This window comes from Alosa alosa, chromosome 11 (assembly GCF_017589495.1).
Source record: "Alosa alosa isolate M-15738 ecotype Scorff River chromosome 11, AALO_Geno_1.1, whole genome shotgun sequence".
Lineage (NCBI taxonomy): Eukaryota > Metazoa > Chordata > Actinopteri > Clupeiformes > Clupeidae > Alosa > Alosa alosa.
The window spans coordinates 20,559,226-20,580,964 of NC_063199.1; the positions used below are offsets into that span (position 1 = coordinate 20,559,226).

Sequence of the window (21,739 nt, forward strand, 5' to 3'; positions counted from 1 at the left end):
AATAGGGCATTGGGATTGATATTTGTTTGGTGGCTTTTGGCCACAGGGAAGAGTACCACCTACTGGCCAGCCACCAACACCACTTCCAGCAGGAACCTACTCTTCCAAGGAGGTTTCTTATCCAAGTACTAACTAAGCCTGCTTAGCTTCAGTAATTCAGCAAAGTCAGGGTATCTGCTGGTCTGGCTGCTGGCTAAAAACAAAAGGTGAAAGGCATATATGATTCTAACTGTCTCACTGAATTGCATTATGCACACTCAATTCTCACTGGTATCTGCTAGACAACAAGTACCAAAACATGATTAGTTCATAGATTTCACATGTAAAATACATTTTATACAACCCCACCCCCATCTTGCCTGTTCATAATTATGAGAAATTCTTGAATTGTGTGCATGTGTGCGTGTGTTTATGTTTATGTGTGTGTGCCTGTGTGTGTGCATGTGCATGCATGCGTACATATCTCTACTGTGTGTGTATGTGTCATGTATGATTACTGTGAATGTATGTGTGTGCGTGTGTATCTGTTCATGCACATGTGTGCATATGGAATGGGTTAACATGACCGCTGGAGGCAAACATACGCAAACAATTGGTCATCCTAGGCCCTACAGTTCTCAAGATATTCACAGAAAACTCTGTTGGTGTAGTCACTAAATGTACACATAAATTAAGTTATTGTATGGCCCCCCATGAATGAAAGTCCACGAAACTTGGCATGAATTCAGAGGGTGTCATAATGATCCTACACTTTCAATTTCATGCAGTTTTGACCATGTCAGCCAGAGATATTGTGATTACACCTAATTTTTTGGTTTTTAATTTTTAACTAGCTGGCGCTATACATGAAATTAGTGGTTATGGGATGGGTTGACATGGCCCCTTAAGACCAACATACAAAAAAGGTGGTCCTCCTAGGTCCTACGGTTCTCGAGATATTCACGGAAAACTGTGTCCGCCCTACCCCCCTTTTGGGGAGTCCAGTCCAGCCCCAGCCCATTGCCCCATTACTATTGCCCCATTGCCCCATCACTATTGCCCCATTGCCCCATCACTATTGCCCCATTGCCCTATCACTATTGCTCCATTGCTCCAGTACTGCAGCCCCATTGCCCCATCACTGCTGCCCTAGTGTTGCTGCTGTCTGTCTCTGAAAAGCTGCCAGTGGTGGGTGGCGGGGCCTCAGAGTAATTCAAATTGAATTTCCCCTTGGGGATCAATAAAGTATCTATCTATCTATCTATCTATCTATCTATCTATCTATCTATCTATCTATCTATCTAAATCCCCATGCCAACGATCCGTCATTGCCAGGGGCATAAAAATGCCTCACACAACTATCTCAGGTGTAGCCCTTACAGGAATGGGTCATAAAGTGGGTCATAATTCCAGGACTCTCCTCAATCATGATGTTTTTAACTGTTTTCTTTAAAAGGGACAGTGTACATTAGTTAACATGCTCATTAAAAAAAGATTTGTAATAAGTAAAGGTAGAGTGTAGAATTTAAATAAACCATGTAATTGTTGAGTGTAGAGTTTAAATAAGCTGTGTAAATGTAGAGATAGCAAGCTAATTTTCATCAGCATTTCGCTGTCAACATCTACAAACAAACCCTTTGTTTCTGTTGTGATGTTGATTAGATCTACTTTCTTCAAGAGTGAGGGTTTACTCACTAGGACTTTGAACACTATCAAATTCCTATCAATCAGTATCATCCGATATAAACGACTCAGCTCCTGAGATACAAGGAGTCCACCTGTTTATGTCTCAGAGAGTAGGGCCCAGCCCAGAGCAGTGGGACTATCTGCATAGGGGCAATAAAGGCTGGTCAGTGTTTTCCGAGCAGAGGACAGAGTTTTTATGGAGGTAAAAGTCCAGCTGTGTGGAGCAGTGGCCATAAACGATGATAAGCCTCTCGGTCTGAAGGGCGACGACTTCGCCTGCCTCATCCTCTCAGGCTGCTGTGGGAGACGCAGCTGTGGTCAGATCTGCTGTGTGGTTCTCCATCGGGTCTTCTTTCCATACGAGTGGCACTATAATCAGGTCTTCTTTCCATACGAGTGGTTCTATAATCAGGTCTTCTCTCCAGTGGTTCTCCATCGGCCATGGACCGTCCAGGCCTTCGCTTCTCAGCACCCCTGCTGCTCCTGCTGGCCTTCCTCAGCCAAGGCCTCTGCCAGCGTGAGTACCCTACTGCTGCGAGAGTTAGTGTCTGAGTACCCTACTGCTGCAGGAGTTAGTGTATGAGTAACCTACTGCTGTGTGAGATAGCATATGAGTACCCTACTGCTGCGAGTGTTAGTGTCTGAGTAGCCTACTGCTGCAGGAGTTTGGGTATGAGTAGCCTACTACTGTGTGAGATAGTGTCTGAGTAGCTTACTGCTACAGGAGTTAGTGTATGAGTAGCTTACTGCTATGCTGTGTGAGTTAGTGTAAATGGCCCAGTGTGTAGCCTACTGCTAAGTGAGTTAGTGTATGAGTAGCCTACTGCTACAGGAGTTAGGGTATGAGTAGCTTACTGCTGTTCTGTGTGAGTTAGTGTAAATGGCCCAGTAAGTAGCCTACTGCTGTGTGAGTTAGCGTATGAGTAGCTTACTGCTGTGTGAGTTAGTGTATGAGTAGCCTACTGTTGAGTGAGTTAGTGTATGAGTAGCCTACTACTGGATGAGTTAGCGTATGAGTAGCCTACTGCTGAGTGAGTTATGTAAGTGGCCCATTGAGTAGCCTATTGCTGAGTGAGTTAGTGTATGAGTAGCCTACTGTTGAGTGAGTTAGCGTATGAGTAGCCTACTGCTGTGTGAGTTAGTGTATGAGTAGCCTACTGTTGAGTGAGTTAGTGTATGAGTAGCCTATTGCTGAGCGAGTTAGTGTATGTAGCCCAGTGAGTAGTCTAAACAAACAAGTAGGTTTGGTCCCCACTGCTCCCACCCAGTTCTATGCCCTTGATACTGATACTGAGGAGTTGGTTTATGTGGCACAGCCAGCTGTGGTGATTTAAAAAACTCATTCTTCTCTGTAAAGCATACTGCATTTCATTTCATGATAGTTAACACAACAGCCTCTATATGTCCCTAACCAAAAAAGGTATACTTTTTGAGTATTAAGTAAACTTAAGTGCAGTTGAAGTATAATTCCCAAGTTTACTTTATGTAGTAAGTTTATTTGTATTTTTGTGCTTGAGGTATTCTTGTAAGTGTACTATGTTTATACTTTCTTCTGACTAAATTGGCCCACTTTCAGTTTATAATAGTAAACTCGTAAGTACTGAGAATACTGTAAGTAAACAAGTAAAGATACCAATTATATACTTTTAGCAGACCTTTTAGTACAATTTTCACTTTAGTTCATAGTATACGTTAAGTATTTTTGTATATTTTTTGGGGGGCATTATGCCTTTATTGCGGATAGGATAGTGGAGAATGACAGGAAGTGAATGGGAGAGAGAGTCGGGGTGGGATCCGGAAAGGACCGTGGGGGCGGGAATCGAACCCGGTTTGCCGGCGTACGGTGCGCCACGGCCGGGGCCACGTTAAGTATTTTTAAGGTGTAAAATTGTAGGCGCACTATACGTGAACTTATAGGTGTACTGTTAGTATGCTAATGGTAAATGGACTGCATTTATATCACACTTCTCCACTTCTCAATGTAGTCAGTACACAAACAGTAATCTACTTCTCAATGTGATCAGTACACAAACAGTAATCTATATGTATGCTTAGTTCAAAATAAGCAGACCACCAATAGAGAACAGTAGTTCTTGGGGCATCCGTGGCCTACTGATCAGGGAATCAGACTTGCAACGAAGGGTGGTTGGTTTGATCCCTGACTGGTAGGAAACATGTGGGTTTGAATAGCGCTTTCCCACATCTACATCCACAGATGAGGTGCCCTTGAGCATGGCACCTAACCCCACACTGCTCCCCGGGTGCCAGATTAGGGGCTGCCTGCTCTGTGTGTGTGTGTGTGTGTGTGTGTGTGTGTGTGTGTGTGTGTGTGCACTGACCCTGGATGGGTAAAATGCAGAGAACATATTTCCAATAGGAACTTATACAGGAAGTTTATAAAGTAACTTAACTTAGTACAACTTTTTGCTAAGGGGCTCCTTCCTCAGTTCTCTACCTACTGGTAGTGTTGGTTCTCATGTCAGACATGCGTAATCCTGCTGTTGGTTTGTTGGTTGAGAATTCACAATGAAATCGTGCAGGCTACATTGAGAGTTGCAGATGTATACTAGGGCGTGTTGTACACCTCTTTTTTCTGTGGGTTCTCTTTAGTCTGCCAAGTGCCATCTGATCTTTTACTGCCTGAGAACACAGCGGTGGAGCATGTGATCGTAACGGTCACCACACAGGGAGTGGTGAATCTCAACTTAGCAAACGACTTTGATGGGACATTTCGGATGGATGGAAACAATGTCGTCCTGAACAAACCATTAGACTATGAGGTATATATTCATTTAATTTGAAATATATTAGTAAGATATAATAATATATTAATAAGATATACTGTATTAGTAAGGTATATATTTTTTTCTATGATAACAAGAGCATGATTCTTGTGTTCACCTTGATAATGTTGTTCCAGACTCAACCAATCAGTTATTCCGTGAAGATTCAATGTACAAAAGATCTTGATATCGTGAGTGACATTATTGTTCTCCCATCATTCAAGTGTCAGAAATTCAGAAGGGACCCAAATAATTTATCTTTCAATGCTTTTTGTGAAAACGTTTATGTAAAGGCCAACATTGCATGTGACTATTGTGGAGTCTTCAACTGAAAATTGCCAGTTAAATGATAAAGATCAAATGAAAATTGTCAGCATAATTATATAATGTAAACATAAATATATGTGGTTTCTATTTTGATATGTAGTTTTGTCATTCATTGTACACAGAAAAAGTGTTAGGAAAGTGAGCACTGTAGTTTCACATCCACTTCCTCTATACATGTAAGGAATCATGCATAACATTAAAAATATGACAGACAGGCTACTCTGGAAGAAAAAAAATGGTATTTTAGTACTGATTAATGACCTGTATGGTACATGTTAAGGCGTGCACACACCACTGAATTAAATGTCTCACTGATGACATCAGCTGGCTGAACACTGATTACTTCTCTTCTACATCCTAGATGGAGACAAGCATCATAGTCATTGTGGAGAATGTAAATGATAATCCTCCAGTGTTTGAGCAAAACCCCTACACACTGGAAGTCGATGAGGTGAGCACTCAACTCCTTCAGCATGCACTGTCTACACGGACAAGCTTATGGTGCACCAAATACAATCCAAAATAGTAGTACTAGTAACTATACTACAGTTGATGAAGTCGGATGTGAAGTCGGATGCTCTTGCCTTCTCGTTATGTTTTTTGGCACTAGCATTTAAGTGTGTTTGCCTGAGACACTGCTTGGATTAGGTGTACTGTTCTGTTCTGAGGAGATGTTTCAGTTTGAGGACCTTTCATTTGGTGTCTCAGAGGTCTGCATCAAGTTGATTTTTTCCGATACAGTTAGGAAGCTATGTGTTGTATGTGATGTGTGTGTATTACAGTATGTGTGTAAGTTCCTTAATGTTTTGGATAGTTTAGAGCTAAAACATCCTTAAATTTCCCCTTGGGGATCAATAAAGTATCTATCTATCTATCTATCTATCTATCTATCTAAAACAGCATGTTACGGGGTCCACCCACAACCTTGGCAACACTCTGATTTAGTCATCTCTAGAGGGATAGAAGTCACTGACTTATCAGTAAATGATATATATATCTGATCATTATTGTGTATCTTTTAATGTCCTAAACGCCTTAAAAATTCATCCTGAAACTACAATTAAATCGCTGTTCCTGGACACTAGAGCAGAGCAGCAGTTCATAACTCTTGCAGACTCCATAAATTCAGATATTTTAAATCCTTCTATTGACCAAATGGTAGAGGTCTTTAATAGTGAACTAGGTGTTCTGCTTGACAGAGTGGCTCCTCTAAAGACTAAAAAAAGGCCCTGTAGCAAACCTACTCCTTGGATGAATGAAAATATACTGTACATGACCTAAAAAGATCCTGTAGGAAAGCTGAGAGAACATGGAGAAAAACTAAGTTACAGGTTCACGGTGACATTTTAAAAGAAAAATAGCAAACTATAATCAGAGGCGGACAGAGTACACAGCTTCATTACTTGAGTAAAAGTACAGATACCCCTTGCTAAATTTTACTCAAGTACAAGTAAAAGTACAACAGTCAGATGTCTACTTAAGTAAAAGTACTGGAGTACTTGTTTTTAAAAGTACTTGAGTATCAAGAGTACAAGAGTACATTTTCTAAATATTGCATTACTACTGCCACAGTGCTTACATTTATGTACAGAAACGTCCTACATGGAGTTATGAAAAATGTTAATGTGGAGAATGTAAAAGGAATTGAAAGTAAAATCAAGTCATTTTCATCTTTTTACCATGTTGCCAGGGATGGGCAGTATTTCTAATACATGTATTTAAAATACGTATTTCAAATACAAAATACTATTTTGGAATTGAAACACATGAAGTGAAAACTATCATTAACTTGTTCAGCAAATTGAAATAATCTGGCGAGGTGGGGCCACGGGTTGGCACATTCCCGGCATCCAGTAACCTGCTACGTCTTCATCCATTGTTTCGTCCATGGTTTCGTCTCTTACAGTTTTTCTCAGTCGCTTTGGTGCTTTTTTCAGATCAGAATGAAAATTCTAAACTATTAGTTCAACCTCCACAACATTTAGTCATTTGTGCACATCATAGTAGCAATTTCTCCTTCCTCTGAACAAATTGCAAATACTTTTGGACATGTATCAGTTGCTTTCATACAATTCTCTGCTGTTTTTTAACATTGTCATTTGCTTATGTCATGTCAGGCAAAATGAACTATACTTATGAATGCTGAATAGTCATTCCCAATAAAACTAATAGTCTTCATTTCATTGCTTGAGTCATTAAATACAAAATTGTTGAACTAGTTATCAAATTCTGTCACAGTGCTGTAGAATTGCAAAGAGCATACAGTAAAAATGTACGCATTCAGTGTCTTGTACTCACTTACTCACCTAACTACAGCAATGTGTAACTTTACTGTTTTCAAATGGCTGTACAAGTACTGTATAGTGCTGTCTTGAGCATGTTCAGGTAGTGTCACCGAGTTCTGACCTTTTTGTTGCATTGGAAAACACTGAGAGAACTGTCATGAAGAAAACATGACAAAGCCATTTGACTATCTTGTTCATAAACGATGGTGTCAAGACTTCTCATTTTGATGACACTGACAGTTTCATTGACATGAATACCTGCTTTTGAGGAATGGACTATCCATTTTGAGCAAGTGACATGCTTTTGCAGGTTATCCACTAGGTTTTGCAGTTTGCACTAATTGTTTTGAGAATTGCACTAACTTCTGTGCAAATGTTAATAGTGATGTGAGAATAGCACCAAAGCGACTGAGAAAAACTGTAATCTAAATCTGACCATGGAGTTGACTTTGGCGGAAAGTCAAGGCTGCCAGTTTTTCCCGGTTGTTGTGTTTCTTAAACATCTGTATATAAATTCATATAATCACAACAAATACTAAGAACATACTACGGCTAACGGCTTAGAGCCCACATCAACGGGGCCTGAGCATTGTTATCAGAGCCTATATATATACTACCGCAACAACTTGCTGCGTTAGCCTCAAATTGTATTATTATTATTATTATTATTATTATTATTATTATTATTATTATTATTATTATTATTTTCTTCTCTATTATTGTGTTAAATGTTCCAAATGTAAAGCACTTTGAGCTGCATTCTGTGTATGAAAGATGCTATACAAATAGAGCTTATTATTATTATTATTATTATTATTAAAATGATTGATGTGTGTTTAGTGTGTGTGATCTGTGGTTAAGTTATTGCAGATGTATGTTTATTGTGTGTGATATGAATGTGTAATGAAATGACATGAAATTAAATGAGTTGTGTTTAGTGTGTGTGTGTTGTGTGTAAGTTATGAAATGATTGATGTAATGTGTGTTTTATGTGTGCGTAGCTGCTTCCATTGTTTACAAATGTGGGCCAGATCGCGGCCACTGATCCAGATAACTTGGGTCTCCTGTATTACACGATCATACCCGACCCCACCCAGGTAAGATTGTCCCTCTCCCACAAAACACACATTACCAGATCCCCCACACACACATTACCAGATTCCCCCCACACACACACACACACACCAGATCCTACCCCCCTCCACCTCAAAACAAACACACATGAGGGGGTCCCTCATACAGCTCACACATTGGGTATGCCTCCATTTCTAACACCATACAGTATGTACCCACCAGGCCAGGCTCGTTGGTATGGCAGTCAGAGTGCAAACTCAACCATTGTGACGGCACTCCGTCACACTCCCCTTCTCCATCACAGTCCCTCTCACACCAAACATACAGTACAACCTCTCAAAGAAAAACAAACTTCTTACTGTGACTGTGTTCATTTGGTTTGCACAGGACTACTTCGCACTGCAGGCCCCCAGCCTGCCAAACATCCTGGTGAATCAGCGCCTGGACTTCGATACAGTTCAAAGGGTGCAATTCACCTTGATTGTCCAGGTGAGTGAGGCACTCTTCTTCCGCTAAGTCCCTTTTAAATCCCCATCACTATGAAACCACTGAGCCAATGACCTAGGCCTCTCAGGATTGTGGGAAGTGTGAAGAGGCTAGAACAGAGAGAGTATGCTGATGATGTGATGCTCTAAATGAGGGGGCTAGAACAGAGAGAGTATGCTGATGATGTGATGCTCTAAATGAGGGGGCTAGAACAGAGAGAATATGCTCATGAGGAGGTTAGAACAGAGAGAATATGCTCATGAGGAGGCTAGAACAGAGAGGATATGCTGATTATGTGATGCTCTCCGTGTCTGCTGTTTCACTACCCTCAGGACACGCAGACGTCAACCCCACAAACTCTTTCGGCCACCACCACGGTCATAATCAATATCAAAGACATTGACAACCGGCCACCATGGTTTCAACCCTGCACCCCGGAGACCGAAAACCAAGCCACATTCTGCCTGATGGCAGGGTACAATGGTACAATCACCCTAACACAACAAACCGTAAGTTGTCCCTATGCGAGTATCTGTTATCTGTGTATATCTGAGTAGAAGTATGTGTATCTGTGTATATGAGTGTATGTGTATTTGAGTATCTGTGTATATGTGTATCTGTGTATGTGTTTATGAGTATCTATGTGTATGTGTATCTGTGTGTATAAGTATCTGTATGTATGTGTATCTGTGTGTATGAGTATTATGTGTATCTATGTGTATGAGTATCTGTGTGTATGTGTATCTGTGTGTATGAGTATCTGTGTGTATGAGTATGTGTATTTGAGTATATTTGTGTCTATATATGTGTATTTGAGTATCTGTGTGTATCTGTGTACTGTATCTCCTGTCCAGACTGGTCCTCTGCCTTTGATGCCTGAGAACCTCCGTGCGGTGGATGGGGACAAAAACCTCAATGCACATATTTCTTACAAACTCCTGGGTGGTGAGTTCAGCTGAAGCTTGTAGGGCGTGTCCATCTATCTATTTATTTATCTCTCTATCTCCTAGCCTGGTAAACCAAACTCATTCACAAGTGGATAGAGTCTGGTCACCAGTGTTGGGGTCGTTACTCAAAAAAAGTAATATATTACACATTACTCATTACTGTAAAAAAATGTAATCCCTTACATTTCTTTTCCATACTCTCTATGAAAAAAGTAAAGCCTTACATTACTTTTGCGTTACTGCATTTAAATGTTTCTATGGACGCTGTTATTGATATCGTCCCCTTTTATTTATTATTTAATTAATTACATTGTATGAAACATTAGGTAGCATAATCTAGTCTATTACACTTCTCCAACCCAGGTTGCGCTGTAGGCCTACCAGGCATTTCTTACAGATAGCTGATCATTGCTTTGTCTTACTGAAAGCTGCCTTCAAGTTCACAAACACGGCACCTCAATGCTGCTGTTAAAAATGTTGTCAATTCGAATTACTTTATGGAAACGCTGCTGCCCTGCTCTCACACCCTGGGCCTGTTGCACAAAAGCAGAATTAAGACATCCGGGATAAGTTACTGAGCTGCGCTCAATGAATCCAAAACAAGAGTGTACAGGCTTAATTGGTTGCACAACGAGCAAGCCAGGATGAGCAGACACGGATTCATCAAGCCAGGTGAAACCTATCCTGGATAAGTGCGCGCTCACTTCCCCCTCTTAAATAGACCCCGCCACCGATCACAGATTCACTGATTCACCATGGCAACTAGAGCGGCTTCATTGCTTCTTCTACGGTGTGAAGTAGGTAGATAGCCTTCTCACAACAGCAACAAACAGCAACACCTCTGTTAAGGAGAATATTGCAACTTGTTCCGCGACCACCACGTGTGAAATGGTTACGGCACTCCTGTGACATCACATTGTCGCATGACAGGTCGGGAATGGCGAGTATGTAAAAGTTAATTAATGATCACAAACGTTTAAATAATGACAGTGGGTCTAGGTCTCCGTCTGGTTTCCGTTTGTGGTGACTGCTGACTGAGATAAGGGATGAGATTAAATAGATCCTGGAATTTAGCCTGGTCAGGAGCAGGCTAGCTCCACAGAATAAATCGCCATGGTGATTTATACCATAACATATACTGCTGCCCCCTATCCCGCTTTTGTGCAACTGGATCACAGATAAATTGAGCCAGGATAACCAAGATATCCCGGCTTAATCCCTTATCCTAGTTTTGTGCAATAGGCCCCCTCCCTCACAATGTTGAATATTGACACGCACACAACTTGCAAAAAATGTAACTGCTTTGAGTGATGTGTACTCGCGAGTTACGCACCTTCTGGCAGATGCTCTTGTTCTGACTTCAGACTAGTCATTAGTTGTGCACTGTTCCCACTCTCCCGCTCAGTATTCAGCTAACAAAAACCCCGATGGGTTTTATTTTTTGCGAATGTTCTTGTCGGCCTCCTAGAAGATGCACACACACACACACACATACACACACACACACACACACACACACATTAATACCGGCAACGCAGTTTAACTTAGAAAGAACTAAATAAGAATGCACTTGTTACCACAACATTTTGAACTGATTTTTTTTAAACAGGTGAATATTTAGTGTTGTATTTTAGCTCTTATAAACAGCCTGAATGTAAATAGGAAAACAAAGAAGTTTGATTTAAAGCCAAGAAGACCGCCTCAGATGCAGTGCTGTAGGAGGCGGCCTGATTTCACTCACCCTGCTCATGACATTGTTGCTCCAACAGCAGTAACTATATTGTATATTGGATGATAAAACCATAGCTGCAGAGCTCAATAAGTTATTAAGTGACTAAAAAGTTATTGGGTCATAAAGGTGGGTTTGTTTACTAATGTTACTATGTTATAATAATAATTAAAAAAAAACTAATGTTACTATGTTATAATAATAAATAATTGCATTGTATGGGAATGGTTGGAAATGGAAATTGTTTACCAATGTGAAAAAACACAAAAAAACAAATGTTACTATATATAATATGTTATAATAAATAGTTGCCTTCTATGGAAATTTTGATACTAATGTTATGTTGTTAATTTGTAAAGTTTCAATGTTATTCCCTAGGCCCACTAATGTTACCCCGACATGTCCTCACATTTGGACCTTTAAAATACAAATTTGTCCTAACTTTTGGGCAGAAGTGTCCTCATTTTCAGTGTCATGGCGGTGGTCACCCTAGTTGTGTTGACTTGATAACAGTGACAGACTAAGAGGAATATTACATTCACAAAGCAATACTTTATAAACTCTCGTTGTGTCTGCTAAATGAATAAATGTAAATGTAATAAACCCTCGTTGTGTCTGCCTGTGGTCTTTAGTGAGCGACATCTTTGACCTCAATCAAGGCACCGGAGAGATTACGATGAAGAAACCTGTTGATGTGGAAGGTCCTATTATCCTGACTGTTATGGTAAAGAAACGGCATAAACCTTCTTAAACCCATTTTATGATCATCTTTCTCCATGACCTTTCAAATCTTGTTTGCTCTCAGAACCCTGAAGCATGTGAACTTCCTGCTTACTGCTGCTGTATGCCGACAGGCTTTTCAGACGGAAAATGCTGATCAGTTCTCTACCACCACTGTGACCTTTGAGGTCAAGATCATGAGCGTGCATCCGCCCATATTTGAAAAGGACACCTACGAAGGCTACATCTCCTTGGACGCAGGTGTGAACAGTCTGGTCCTGGAGGGGGAGTTCTCCACCAAACCGCTCCGGGTGCAGGCCACAGACCAGGACTATGCTGATGTGAGTTCCTCTGGCCTGTCAGACTCTTCAGCACATTTAGCCAATTAGCCATCCATACCGTTATCCAAACAGGCTAAAAGACACACTATGTAGGAATCTAGTATTTTTCACATAGATTTCTAGCCTGGTTAGCACAGAGACCGTCTCAATTGTAATTGAGAGTGGGTCTGGGAAAGGTTCATTATGACTTCCAGCAGGTTCATTATGACTTCCAGTAGAAAAAGTGTGGTCTGCACACTGCAACTGCTCCAAAATATAAACTTTATTGATTTAAAAGCAACGTTTCGATCCCCTTGGATCTTCGTCAGGCATCGTCTGGCACCTGCAGAAAACTTTACTTTGGATGTGCGCACCCACTCTCCGAATCATTATGACTTCCAGACAACTAACAGTGAACTGAAACTTAAATTGGTGCATTAAACTCCTACCAAATCGTTTAAAAAGTGTAGCAATCTCATAAAGGAAGGTTTTAAATGCAGTTGTTTATTCAATTCCAAAGAAATACACATCCATGCCGGATTAGCGATTGTTTTTGCAGGCCCGTGTTTTAGGGACATTGGAAATGGGCTTCAATGGCCTGTTGGCCAGAAGGACCTGCAGAGCAAATCCCACATTTGCCAAAGATTCGTATTGGTATTCCCAGGCTAATAGATTTCTGTTGCTCGAAGTCACCGAGTACTGTCGGTACGAAAACAAACAGGCTTAAAGACTCACAGGAATTGAGTCCATGTCTTTATCCAAAGAGGCTTAACATGGTTCTCAATACCAATTTCAAGTTTTTGCCTTTCTGTAGGAGTCCATCCTCCGTATTGTAGAGATTCCATTCTCCATATTGATAATTACAGAGACTCCGTTCTCTGTATTTAATTGTAGAGACTCTATTCACAATATTGATAATTGTAGAGACTCCATTCTCTGTATTGCAGAGACTCCATTCTCTGTATTTATTTACTGAGACTTCATTCTCCGTATTGATAATTGCAGAGTCTCCGTATTGATAATTGCAGAGACTTCATTCTCTGTATTGCAGAGACTTCATTCTCCGTATTGATAATTGCAGAGACTTCATTCTCTTTATTGTAAGTCAGTGTGACATCAGAATGAGTTACACTGGTGAATGAAAGTGAGGTGCAATGTGGTTGAGTGTGTGTGTGTGTGTGTGTGTGTGTCCTAGGGCTTCAATCCTGACGTGCAGTATGAGATCCAGGGCAGCAGTGACTTCAGCATCACGCAGCAGGGCTTCATCCTCATGGCAAGGACGGCCCCTGCAGGCCCAGTCTCCATCAAGGCAAGCTGCATCCTCTTTTCCATCTGTGTATCTGTGTGTGTGTGTGTACTGTACAGTATGTGTGAGTGAATTTTAAAACTTTTGTCTGTTTATATGTGTGAGTGACTCTATATCCTTTGTGTGTGTGTGTGTGTGTGTGTGTGTGTGTGTAAATGTAAATTACAGTTACTAATCAAAATCTTGGTGATTACAAATTTCAAACTTAACCCCGTAACCACTTTTTTTCCTTCCCCAAAGAGAGAGGCCACTTTAGCAAAGTATTGTAACAATCACTTCTTATTGCACCTGTACTAATGACCTGTAGGTACACAAAAATACATTGCCGGTATGTATGGACAACATAAGTATGTGATTTTACATATTGTTACATAGGTTGTTACACTGTACTGTTATGTAGATACACTGGAACAAGAGGCGCGTAAAATAAAAGTTACCTGTATATCAACAAGTAATCAGAAGTAATCAAATGAAATAACTACATTACACTGACATAATAGTGTACATGTATAATTATGACAATGGCCTTAATGCCGGGTGATCATATAGGTTTAGTCAGATTTGTTTTTTTTTTTTTGTTTTTTTTTTCGCATGCCCAAATTTTCGTCAAGGATTCTCGGGACACTGAAAGACCGGGGTACACAAAACTTGGTGGGCATGTAACCCCACATGGATAGCATGGAACCATCGTTTTTCCCCTGAAAGGAGGGTAGGGCAGACACAGTTTTCTGTGAATATCTCGAGAACCGTAGGGTTTAGGAGGACCATTTATTTTTGTATGTTGATCTCAAGGGGCCATGTCAACCCATTCCATAACCACTCCTTTCATGTATAGCGCCACCTAGTTAAACACAAAAAAGTAAAAATGAGGTGTTGTAATCGCAGGTATCTGTGATCTGACTGCACGAAATTGGAAGTGTAGGATCATTATGACACCCTCTGTATGCAGTTTTGTGGAATTCCGTTCATGGGGGGCCACACAATAAATTAATTTATGTTACTATACACCAACTGGCCTGTAGGTGGCCGGAGACAGTTTTCTGTGAATATCTCGAGAACCGTAGGGGCCTAGGAGGTCCACCTTTCTGTGATCTGACTGTGGAAGTGTAGGATCATTTGACACCCTCTGTGCAGTTTTGTGGAATTCCGTTCATGGGGGCAATAAATTAATTTATGTTACTATACACCAACTGGCCTGTAGGTGGCGGAGACAGTTTTCTGTGAATATCCCGAGAATGGGGCCTAGGTCCACCTTTTTATGTATGTTGGTTTAAGGGGGCATGTACTTATTTCATGTATAGCGCCACCTAGTTAAAAATTAAAAAGCAAAAAATTATGTGTTTTCATCACAATATCTCTGGCTGACAAGGTCAAAACTGCACGAAATTAAAAGTGTAGGATCATTATGACACCCTCCGAATGCGTGCCAAGTTTTGTGTACTTTCGTTCATGGGGGGCCTTACAATAGAGAGAACTGTAGGGCCTAGGATGACCATTTTTTTCCGTATGTTTGCCTCCAGGGGTCATGTTAACCCATTTCATGTGCACACATGTGCACAAACAGATACACACGATTTATTAGTGTGTGCTTCACCTCACTGTGTGTTCACTGTGTGCTGTTTGTGTTTCCCTAATTCACCGATTGGGTTAAATGCAGAGACCAAATTTCCCTCACGGGATCAAAAAGTATATATACTTATACTTATACACGCCCACACATACATTCACAGTAATCATACGTATGACACATACTCACACAGTAGACATATGTACGCATGCATGCACAGGCACATACGCAGGCACACACACAAGCACACACACACACACACACACACACACACACACACATAACATAAACATGTACATGCACACATGCACACAATTCAAGAATTTCTCAGAATTATGAACAGGCAAGATGGAGGTGGGGGTTGTATAAAATGAATTTTACATGTGAAATCTATGAACTAATCATGTTTTGGTACTTGTTGTCTAGCAGATACCAATGAGAAATGAGTGTGGATAATGTAATTTAGTGAGACAGTTAGAATCCTATAGGCCTAGCATGATTTATTTTTGTGGAAAAAATGTGCTGGACTGGGCGGCGGTCATATTTTGTACCGCTCTGCGGTACATCTAGTTACATTACTTATTGCATGTTACACAGGTCAGCTAGTAATCTGTAACTATTACATTTTAAAAATGAACCTTCCCTACCCTGTGTGTGTGTGTGTGAGAGAGAGAGAGAGAGAGAGAGAGAGAGAGACCTTAATCTCTGTGTGTGTGTGTTTACATGTAACTTGTGAGAAACTGAGTTCCAGTCTGTTCCCTGCTGTGACTTCAGGTGCGTGCCGTGGACAGCAAAAGTGGTGATGAAGCAGTAACTGCTGTGCAGTTGGTGGTGTCTCCAGGTGAGACTGACGGCTACACATTGCACAGGTGTAACACATCACAGATGCTACACAGTACCTACAGTATATGTAACACATCACAGATGCTACACAGTATCTATATGTAACACATAACAGATGATACACAGTGCCCAGGTGTAACACATGACAGGTGCCTTAAAGGTGCTCTATGTGTAACGCATAACAGAGGAGCCTTAAAGGTGCTCTATGTGTAACGCATGACAGAGGAGCCTTAAAGGTGCTCTATATGTAAAGCATGACAGAGGAGCCTTAAAGGTGCTCTATATGTAAAGCATGACAGAGGAGCCTTAAAGACAGAGTTGTATAATGTTTTCGAAACCCACACTTAAAGGGAAACTATGCAGCATTGGCAATCTTTTCGCCGTTTTCTTGCTTTTTGCTCGCAGGTTTCTCTGCAGAGCTCCCCCTACAGCTTCAGAGTATATATTTTACAACACCCCTCAATCGGTCAGTCTGCCGTTTCCTCTTTCCCTGTTCCTCCAACAAAGGTTTACTAGCTTTCTGCTTCTTTTCGCTGGCTCTGTCATGACGAATGTTTGAGAAACTCCATCGCTACCTTGTTCCAGCCGGTGCCTGGCGTGTGTGTGTGCTGTGCAATAAAGCAATTTGTTGCATTGCGAGGCTGCCGCCGGCCCAAAGTTGCATGGCTGTTTTTTCTGCTCACAAACACTAGGAGGAAGCAAGACGGCCACCATTCACCCCAGAAAAACTCATATAAGCATTCCAATGACTCTGAAGCTGTTAAGTTAAGGTACTGTAGATTAAGCTAAACAAACTGCATAGTTCTCTTTTAAGTAGAAATACAGATATTTGATCATAAAAATTACTTAAGTAAAAATAAAAGTAATCTATAAGCATACCACTTAAGTAAAAGTCTTAAAGTATTTATTATTTACAGTGCTTAAGTATGACAAGTAGCCCATTACAAAACATACTTAAGTACTGAAAGTACAAAGGCTACTAGTAAAAGATTTTGAGGCCAGGTGGGGTGACAACCTTCGCTCTGCTTAAAAAAAAAAAGAAAGCAGTCAGAACTTTGGATAAGAGCACCTTAAAACTTGGTGCCTACACGTCATGAATTTTAATTTAATTCAGGTCCTTATGTAACCTGCATTGTGTTGAACCTGCGCGATTCAGCCCTGCACACGCCCGGACTCGAACCCGCGAAACAGCAGCACCTCGGATCGGGAGGCGAGCGCGCTAACAATTGAGCCAATAGCCCAGGCTACTGGCTCGCATGCCAGCAGCACTCTTGAGGCGTCAGGGAGTGAGGTTTACCAATGTTCCACAAGCACAGCTAAGCTAGCTATTCCAGTTGCTGCTGGAATCCATGCATTTCCACTGAATTATTTTTGGAATCTGATCCCTTATCATACCTGTTCATTCTTACTTGTTGCTCGACTTATCGTGACTAAATTCAAGATGGCTGCAAACGCTAAACTTCGTGAAGGTACTGTCTGTATAAATCGTCTTGTAAGTAAAACTACCAGAGCTTTTTCAAAGTTCTCAATGTCTCGTTTTAAATGTCAGGGCCCTCGGAAGTCTACCAATGAAGTGTGGAGATACATTGAGCCTCGTAAATGGGTGTAAAACAGTGATTTATTTGCATGGCTAGCCCGATGCCGAAGCACCACTATTGAAAAAGCTGTTGGTAGCATCGGCTAACTAAGCCAGATTTTGGAGTGCAGGGGACAAGCCGAGATGGGCTATGAGACATACGTTCACACTCGGTATCATGTTTCAATACACTTTAGGTCAATATCACACCGGAATTCTCCTTTAACGTCACTATGTCTTCATTTATTGCCCGTGGTGACATCAGGTCAGAAAATCTTGGGGTTGCAATTATCTAACATGCTGAAGGCAGACTGTAGCTTTTGTTTTCATTTGCACATTATTTTAGTCTACTTTCTACTTAATGCTGCTCATGAAAGTGTAGTGGAGTAAAACTATACATTTAATTTAAAAACATTTAATAGTGAAGTAAAAGTAGGAAGAAAAATAAAAACTCAAGTAAAGTTTAGATACTTTCCATTCATACTTAAGTACTGTACTTAAGTATTTCTACTTAGTGACTTTACATCTCTGCTTAAAGGTGCTCTATGTGTAACATATGACAGAGGAGCCACAAAGTTGCTCTACTGTATGCAAACATTCTGTAGAAATAGCAACAGGGTGTGAAGTTTTGAGGTCACGTCTAAAATAATGCTACATACGGGGCATACATACCGGGGTCTAAAATGAAGGCTACATGCTGGGCAGCCCATATCTACTCAAGTTATCAAGCTAATCAGGTAGCGATGGTTACATTTACATGTAGTCATTTAGTTAACCAAGTAGAGATGGCCACATTTACATTTAGGCATTTAGCTAACCAGGTAGCGATGGTTCGGACTCCTTTCATGAGGCAACTTTCCAGCTAAAGAATAGTATGTGACATATTATAAATATCAATAAAGGTTGAATGGAGACAGTAATGTGAGAATTTTTCAATTCTACAATATTTTCATGCCACATCATGGATATCTGAGGAACATGAGGTAGCTTTTAGCCTCTGCCACCTTGGACAAACTGTTTATTTCTGCATGGTGGACAGACGTGGGGATTTACTGCCCCCTATTTGCTTGGAATGGGGAAATTATTTAGCTCGCTAACTGACAGCTAGCCAGACTTGCAGACAGCTTGTTTGCCCTGAGGGGCACACAGTGTGCGTGAAACATATGTAAGAGGCTAACGCTGTTCCACAAGGTCACGGCCACTGCTGCTGCTCAATGCCAGCTTCTTGAGCTGATTCTAACTCCAACTCTCACGCCTCATGCCTGGTATTCCTTTAGAGACGCCTACCACCACAGCTATGCCCTCTACGACTACCGACATGCCAACCACCACTCCCGATATGCCAACCACCACTCCCGACATGCCAACTACCACTACAGACATGCCAACCACCACTACAGACATGCCAAGCACCAGCACTGCTATGCCATCCTCTTCAGCTGCCATGACTAGTACTCCCTCTCCACAGACCACAACAGGTGACATTCCCATACCAAACCTTGAACTTTCCTAACACCTGTGAACACACACACACACACACACACACACACACACACACACAGAAAAACACACATTCTCTCTCTCTCTCACACACACACACACCCTTATTTTCAGGAGCTCTTCCTCAGTCAGAGCTTTGCTTTCCTCTGTCACTTGCAGTCAGTAATTTGGGGTGTGATTGACCAAATGGAGAACTGCTTCTGTCCACTCTGATTCCACGCTAAGCATTCTTGAGCATGCACGCTTTCTTGGGGTCCCTGCTCATAGCTACCCACCCAGTTAACACAACCCACCCAGACCAGCAGGTGTGTGTGTGTATGTGTGTCCTGTGCTGTAGACGGGCCAGGTAACACAACCCACCCAGACCAGCAGGAGAAGGAAAGAGTTTCCCATCAGTAGAAAGTCAAATTACACAAAACAACAAAAGCTCATGACTGGTCTGTGTTGGTGTACTACATCAGCTATGTTAGTTGCTTGTGGGTTTGTGTCTATATATGCATGTTAGAGTGTATGTGTGTGTGTGTGTACATGTATGTGTGTGTGCACTGGATGTACTGTATGTGTGTGCATGTGTCTACATCTGGACATTGCATGTGTATTTGTGTATATTTGCATGCTGTGTGTGTGTGTGTGTGTGTGTGTGTAACTGTGTATGTGTGTGTAAGTGTGTGTCTAACTGTATGTGTGTATAACTGTGTGTGTCTAACTGTATGTGTGTATGACTGTGTGTGTGTAACTGTGTGTATGTGTGTATGACTGTGTGTGTGTCTAACTGTATGTGTGTATAACTGTGTTTGTGTATATAACTGTGTGTGTGTATAACTGTGTGTGTGTCTAACTGTATGTGTGTATAACTGTGTGTGTGTATAACTGTGTGTGTGTCCTGTGCTGCAGACGGGCCGGCCCTGGCGGCAGGGATGTATCGTATGGAGGACATGATTGCCGTGGGAGTGTCTCTGGGCATCCTGCTCCTTATCTGCATGGTCCTCATCGCTCTCATGGCCGTCTACATCAACAGCCACAAAAAGGACAACCGCAAGATCAAGGAAGTCAGCCATTTCCACAGCAATGTGAGTTCACATACCTGCTATTTCCCTTATGGACCTGTGTCCAGTGATCACATTTTTTGCGCCGATGGTGGCCATGTTCTATACAAATCCTATGAAGTTCAGCGTTCACAACGCTCAGTGCCCCCGGCAGAAAAAAGACATCGGCGCTCTGACCGTTTGTTTTCTGCAGTGCTCAGAGCGCTGAAAGTTGAAATGTGTTCACCTTTTAGAACAGCACTGGGCCTGTCAATGTCACCTCTCTCTCGACAACCGTAACCTAGCAACACTAAACACTTGACTAAAGCACTCTGAAAATGAGGTTGAGGGCGCTATCTGCGCAAAAAACGAGATTGGTGGACACAGGCCCTAAATGTGCTATGTGGAGCTTTTTGCATTTTAAAACGTTTAAAAATAACCTAGAAATAGCAGCAAAGAGTGAAGAACCGTAATTTGAAAAATGCTCAGTGTTGCCCAGACGTCCACTGAAGTTAGCATTTTAACCTAGTACTAGCGTCAGCCTGGATCTCTTGTAATACCACTTTTCCCCACGTGTGGTGCTGTTTTAAATACAATGCAAGTCATTGGAGGAGAACCATGTGGTGTGATGCTTTCAAGACAACATGAATTCTACATACAGAACTACAGTACACATAGCAACTTAATGTGGCAGCTACACACACGCACACACTCACACACACACACACACACAATAGTGACTCTCTCTGCTGCAACTCCTCTGTGTTTGACAGCTTTCTGCAGTGTCTCTTGGACCAAAGGGCGGAGTGCAGTACATTAACAAAGGCTTCCAGAAGGACGAAGACGGGGCCGGCTCCATGGCCTCAGATGAACCAGACTGGCCCGCCCGTGCAGTGGAGGCACCGGTCAGCAAGGCCGCAGCTGTACCTCTGTACGAGACGGCCAGAGGCGAAACCAGCAGCCTGGCGAGCAAGAGCGAGTCTGAGAAGGAGGTGAAACCCATCCTGACCAAAGAGAGGAAGGACGAGGATGGCTACAAGGCCGTCTGGTTCAAACAGGACATTGATCCCAAGGTCGAGGTCACCATCATTCCCGACCGTGCCGCGCAGGACGATGACGAAGATGAAGATGCAGATGAAGATGATGGGTCAGAACGGGGAGGGGATAATTTGTCACTTGACGAAGATGATATGCGGGGAGGGGTTAATTTGTCATATGACCAAGATGAAAACTCCGACTTGGATGATTTTCCACAAACGTCCGATTTGTAGCTTAAGAGAACAACTGTTCATTGTTCCTTATACAAAGACTCCAATCATAAAGCAATGTGATTTTCTTGATTAGGGCCACGACAGGTGATGACACCGGCCCAGTGTTAGCATACTATGCTTTGCACTTTTGTAAATATGTACATGTCAGGACAAGCTATTTTTAATTTTTTTATTTTTAACTTTTTATTGGCCTAAAAGCCCTTAATGTTAAAGAATAATATTACTCTGAAATGGCTTGAAATCTTGTTTAAACTTTAAAAGACTTCATTTATGACTGTATAAAATGCCATGATAATAAAGAAGCCAAATGACAAA

The 21,739-nt window shown here is 41.6% G+C and overlaps 1 protein-coding gene across 2 annotated transcripts; it reads left to right on the forward strand.

The window, feature by feature from the left end:
• Nucleotides 1-1,810: 1,810 nt before the first annotated feature.
• On the forward strand, nucleotides 1,811-21,739 carry cdhr5b (cadherin-related family member 5b). Of its 2 annotated transcripts, XM_048257926.1 has the most exons (15): nucleotides 1,811-2,182; nucleotides 4,276-4,445; nucleotides 4,586-4,639; nucleotides 5,137-5,226; nucleotides 8,062-8,157; nucleotides 8,522-8,623; nucleotides 8,953-9,129; nucleotides 9,475-9,565; nucleotides 11,929-12,020; nucleotides 12,151-12,357; nucleotides 13,532-13,645; nucleotides 15,984-16,050; nucleotides 18,906-19,106; nucleotides 20,023-20,198; nucleotides 20,927-21,739. In XM_048257926.1, exons 1-15 carry the CDS (start codon nucleotides 2,107-2,109, stop codon nucleotides 21,422-21,424), a joined length of 2,211 nt encoding a protein of 736 aa, XP_048113883.1. In that variant the 5' UTR covers nucleotides 1,811-2,106; the 3' UTR covers nucleotides 21,425-21,739. The 2 variants fall into 2 exon arrangements, with proteins under 2 accessions (XP_048113883.1, XP_048113884.1); XM_048257927.1 differs by lacking the exon at nucleotides 18,906-19,106 and having other exon boundaries at nucleotides 1,813-2,182.

Excerpts from the sequence above, each read along its gene's own strand:
- cdhr5b (XM_048257926.1), top strand. The coding sequence starts at position 2,107 with ATGGACCGTCCAGGCCTTCGCTTCTCAGCACCCCTGCTGCTCCTGCTG. Across the intron at positions 2,183-4,275 it reads CAGCCAAGGCCTCTGCCAGC|TCTGCCAAGTGCCATCTGAT; the intron begins GTGAGTACCCTA and ends GGTTCTCTTTAG. Across the intron at positions 4,446-4,585 it reads ACAAACCATTAGACTATGAG|ACTCAACCAATCAGTTATTC; the intron begins GTATATATTCAT and ends ATGTTGTTCCAG.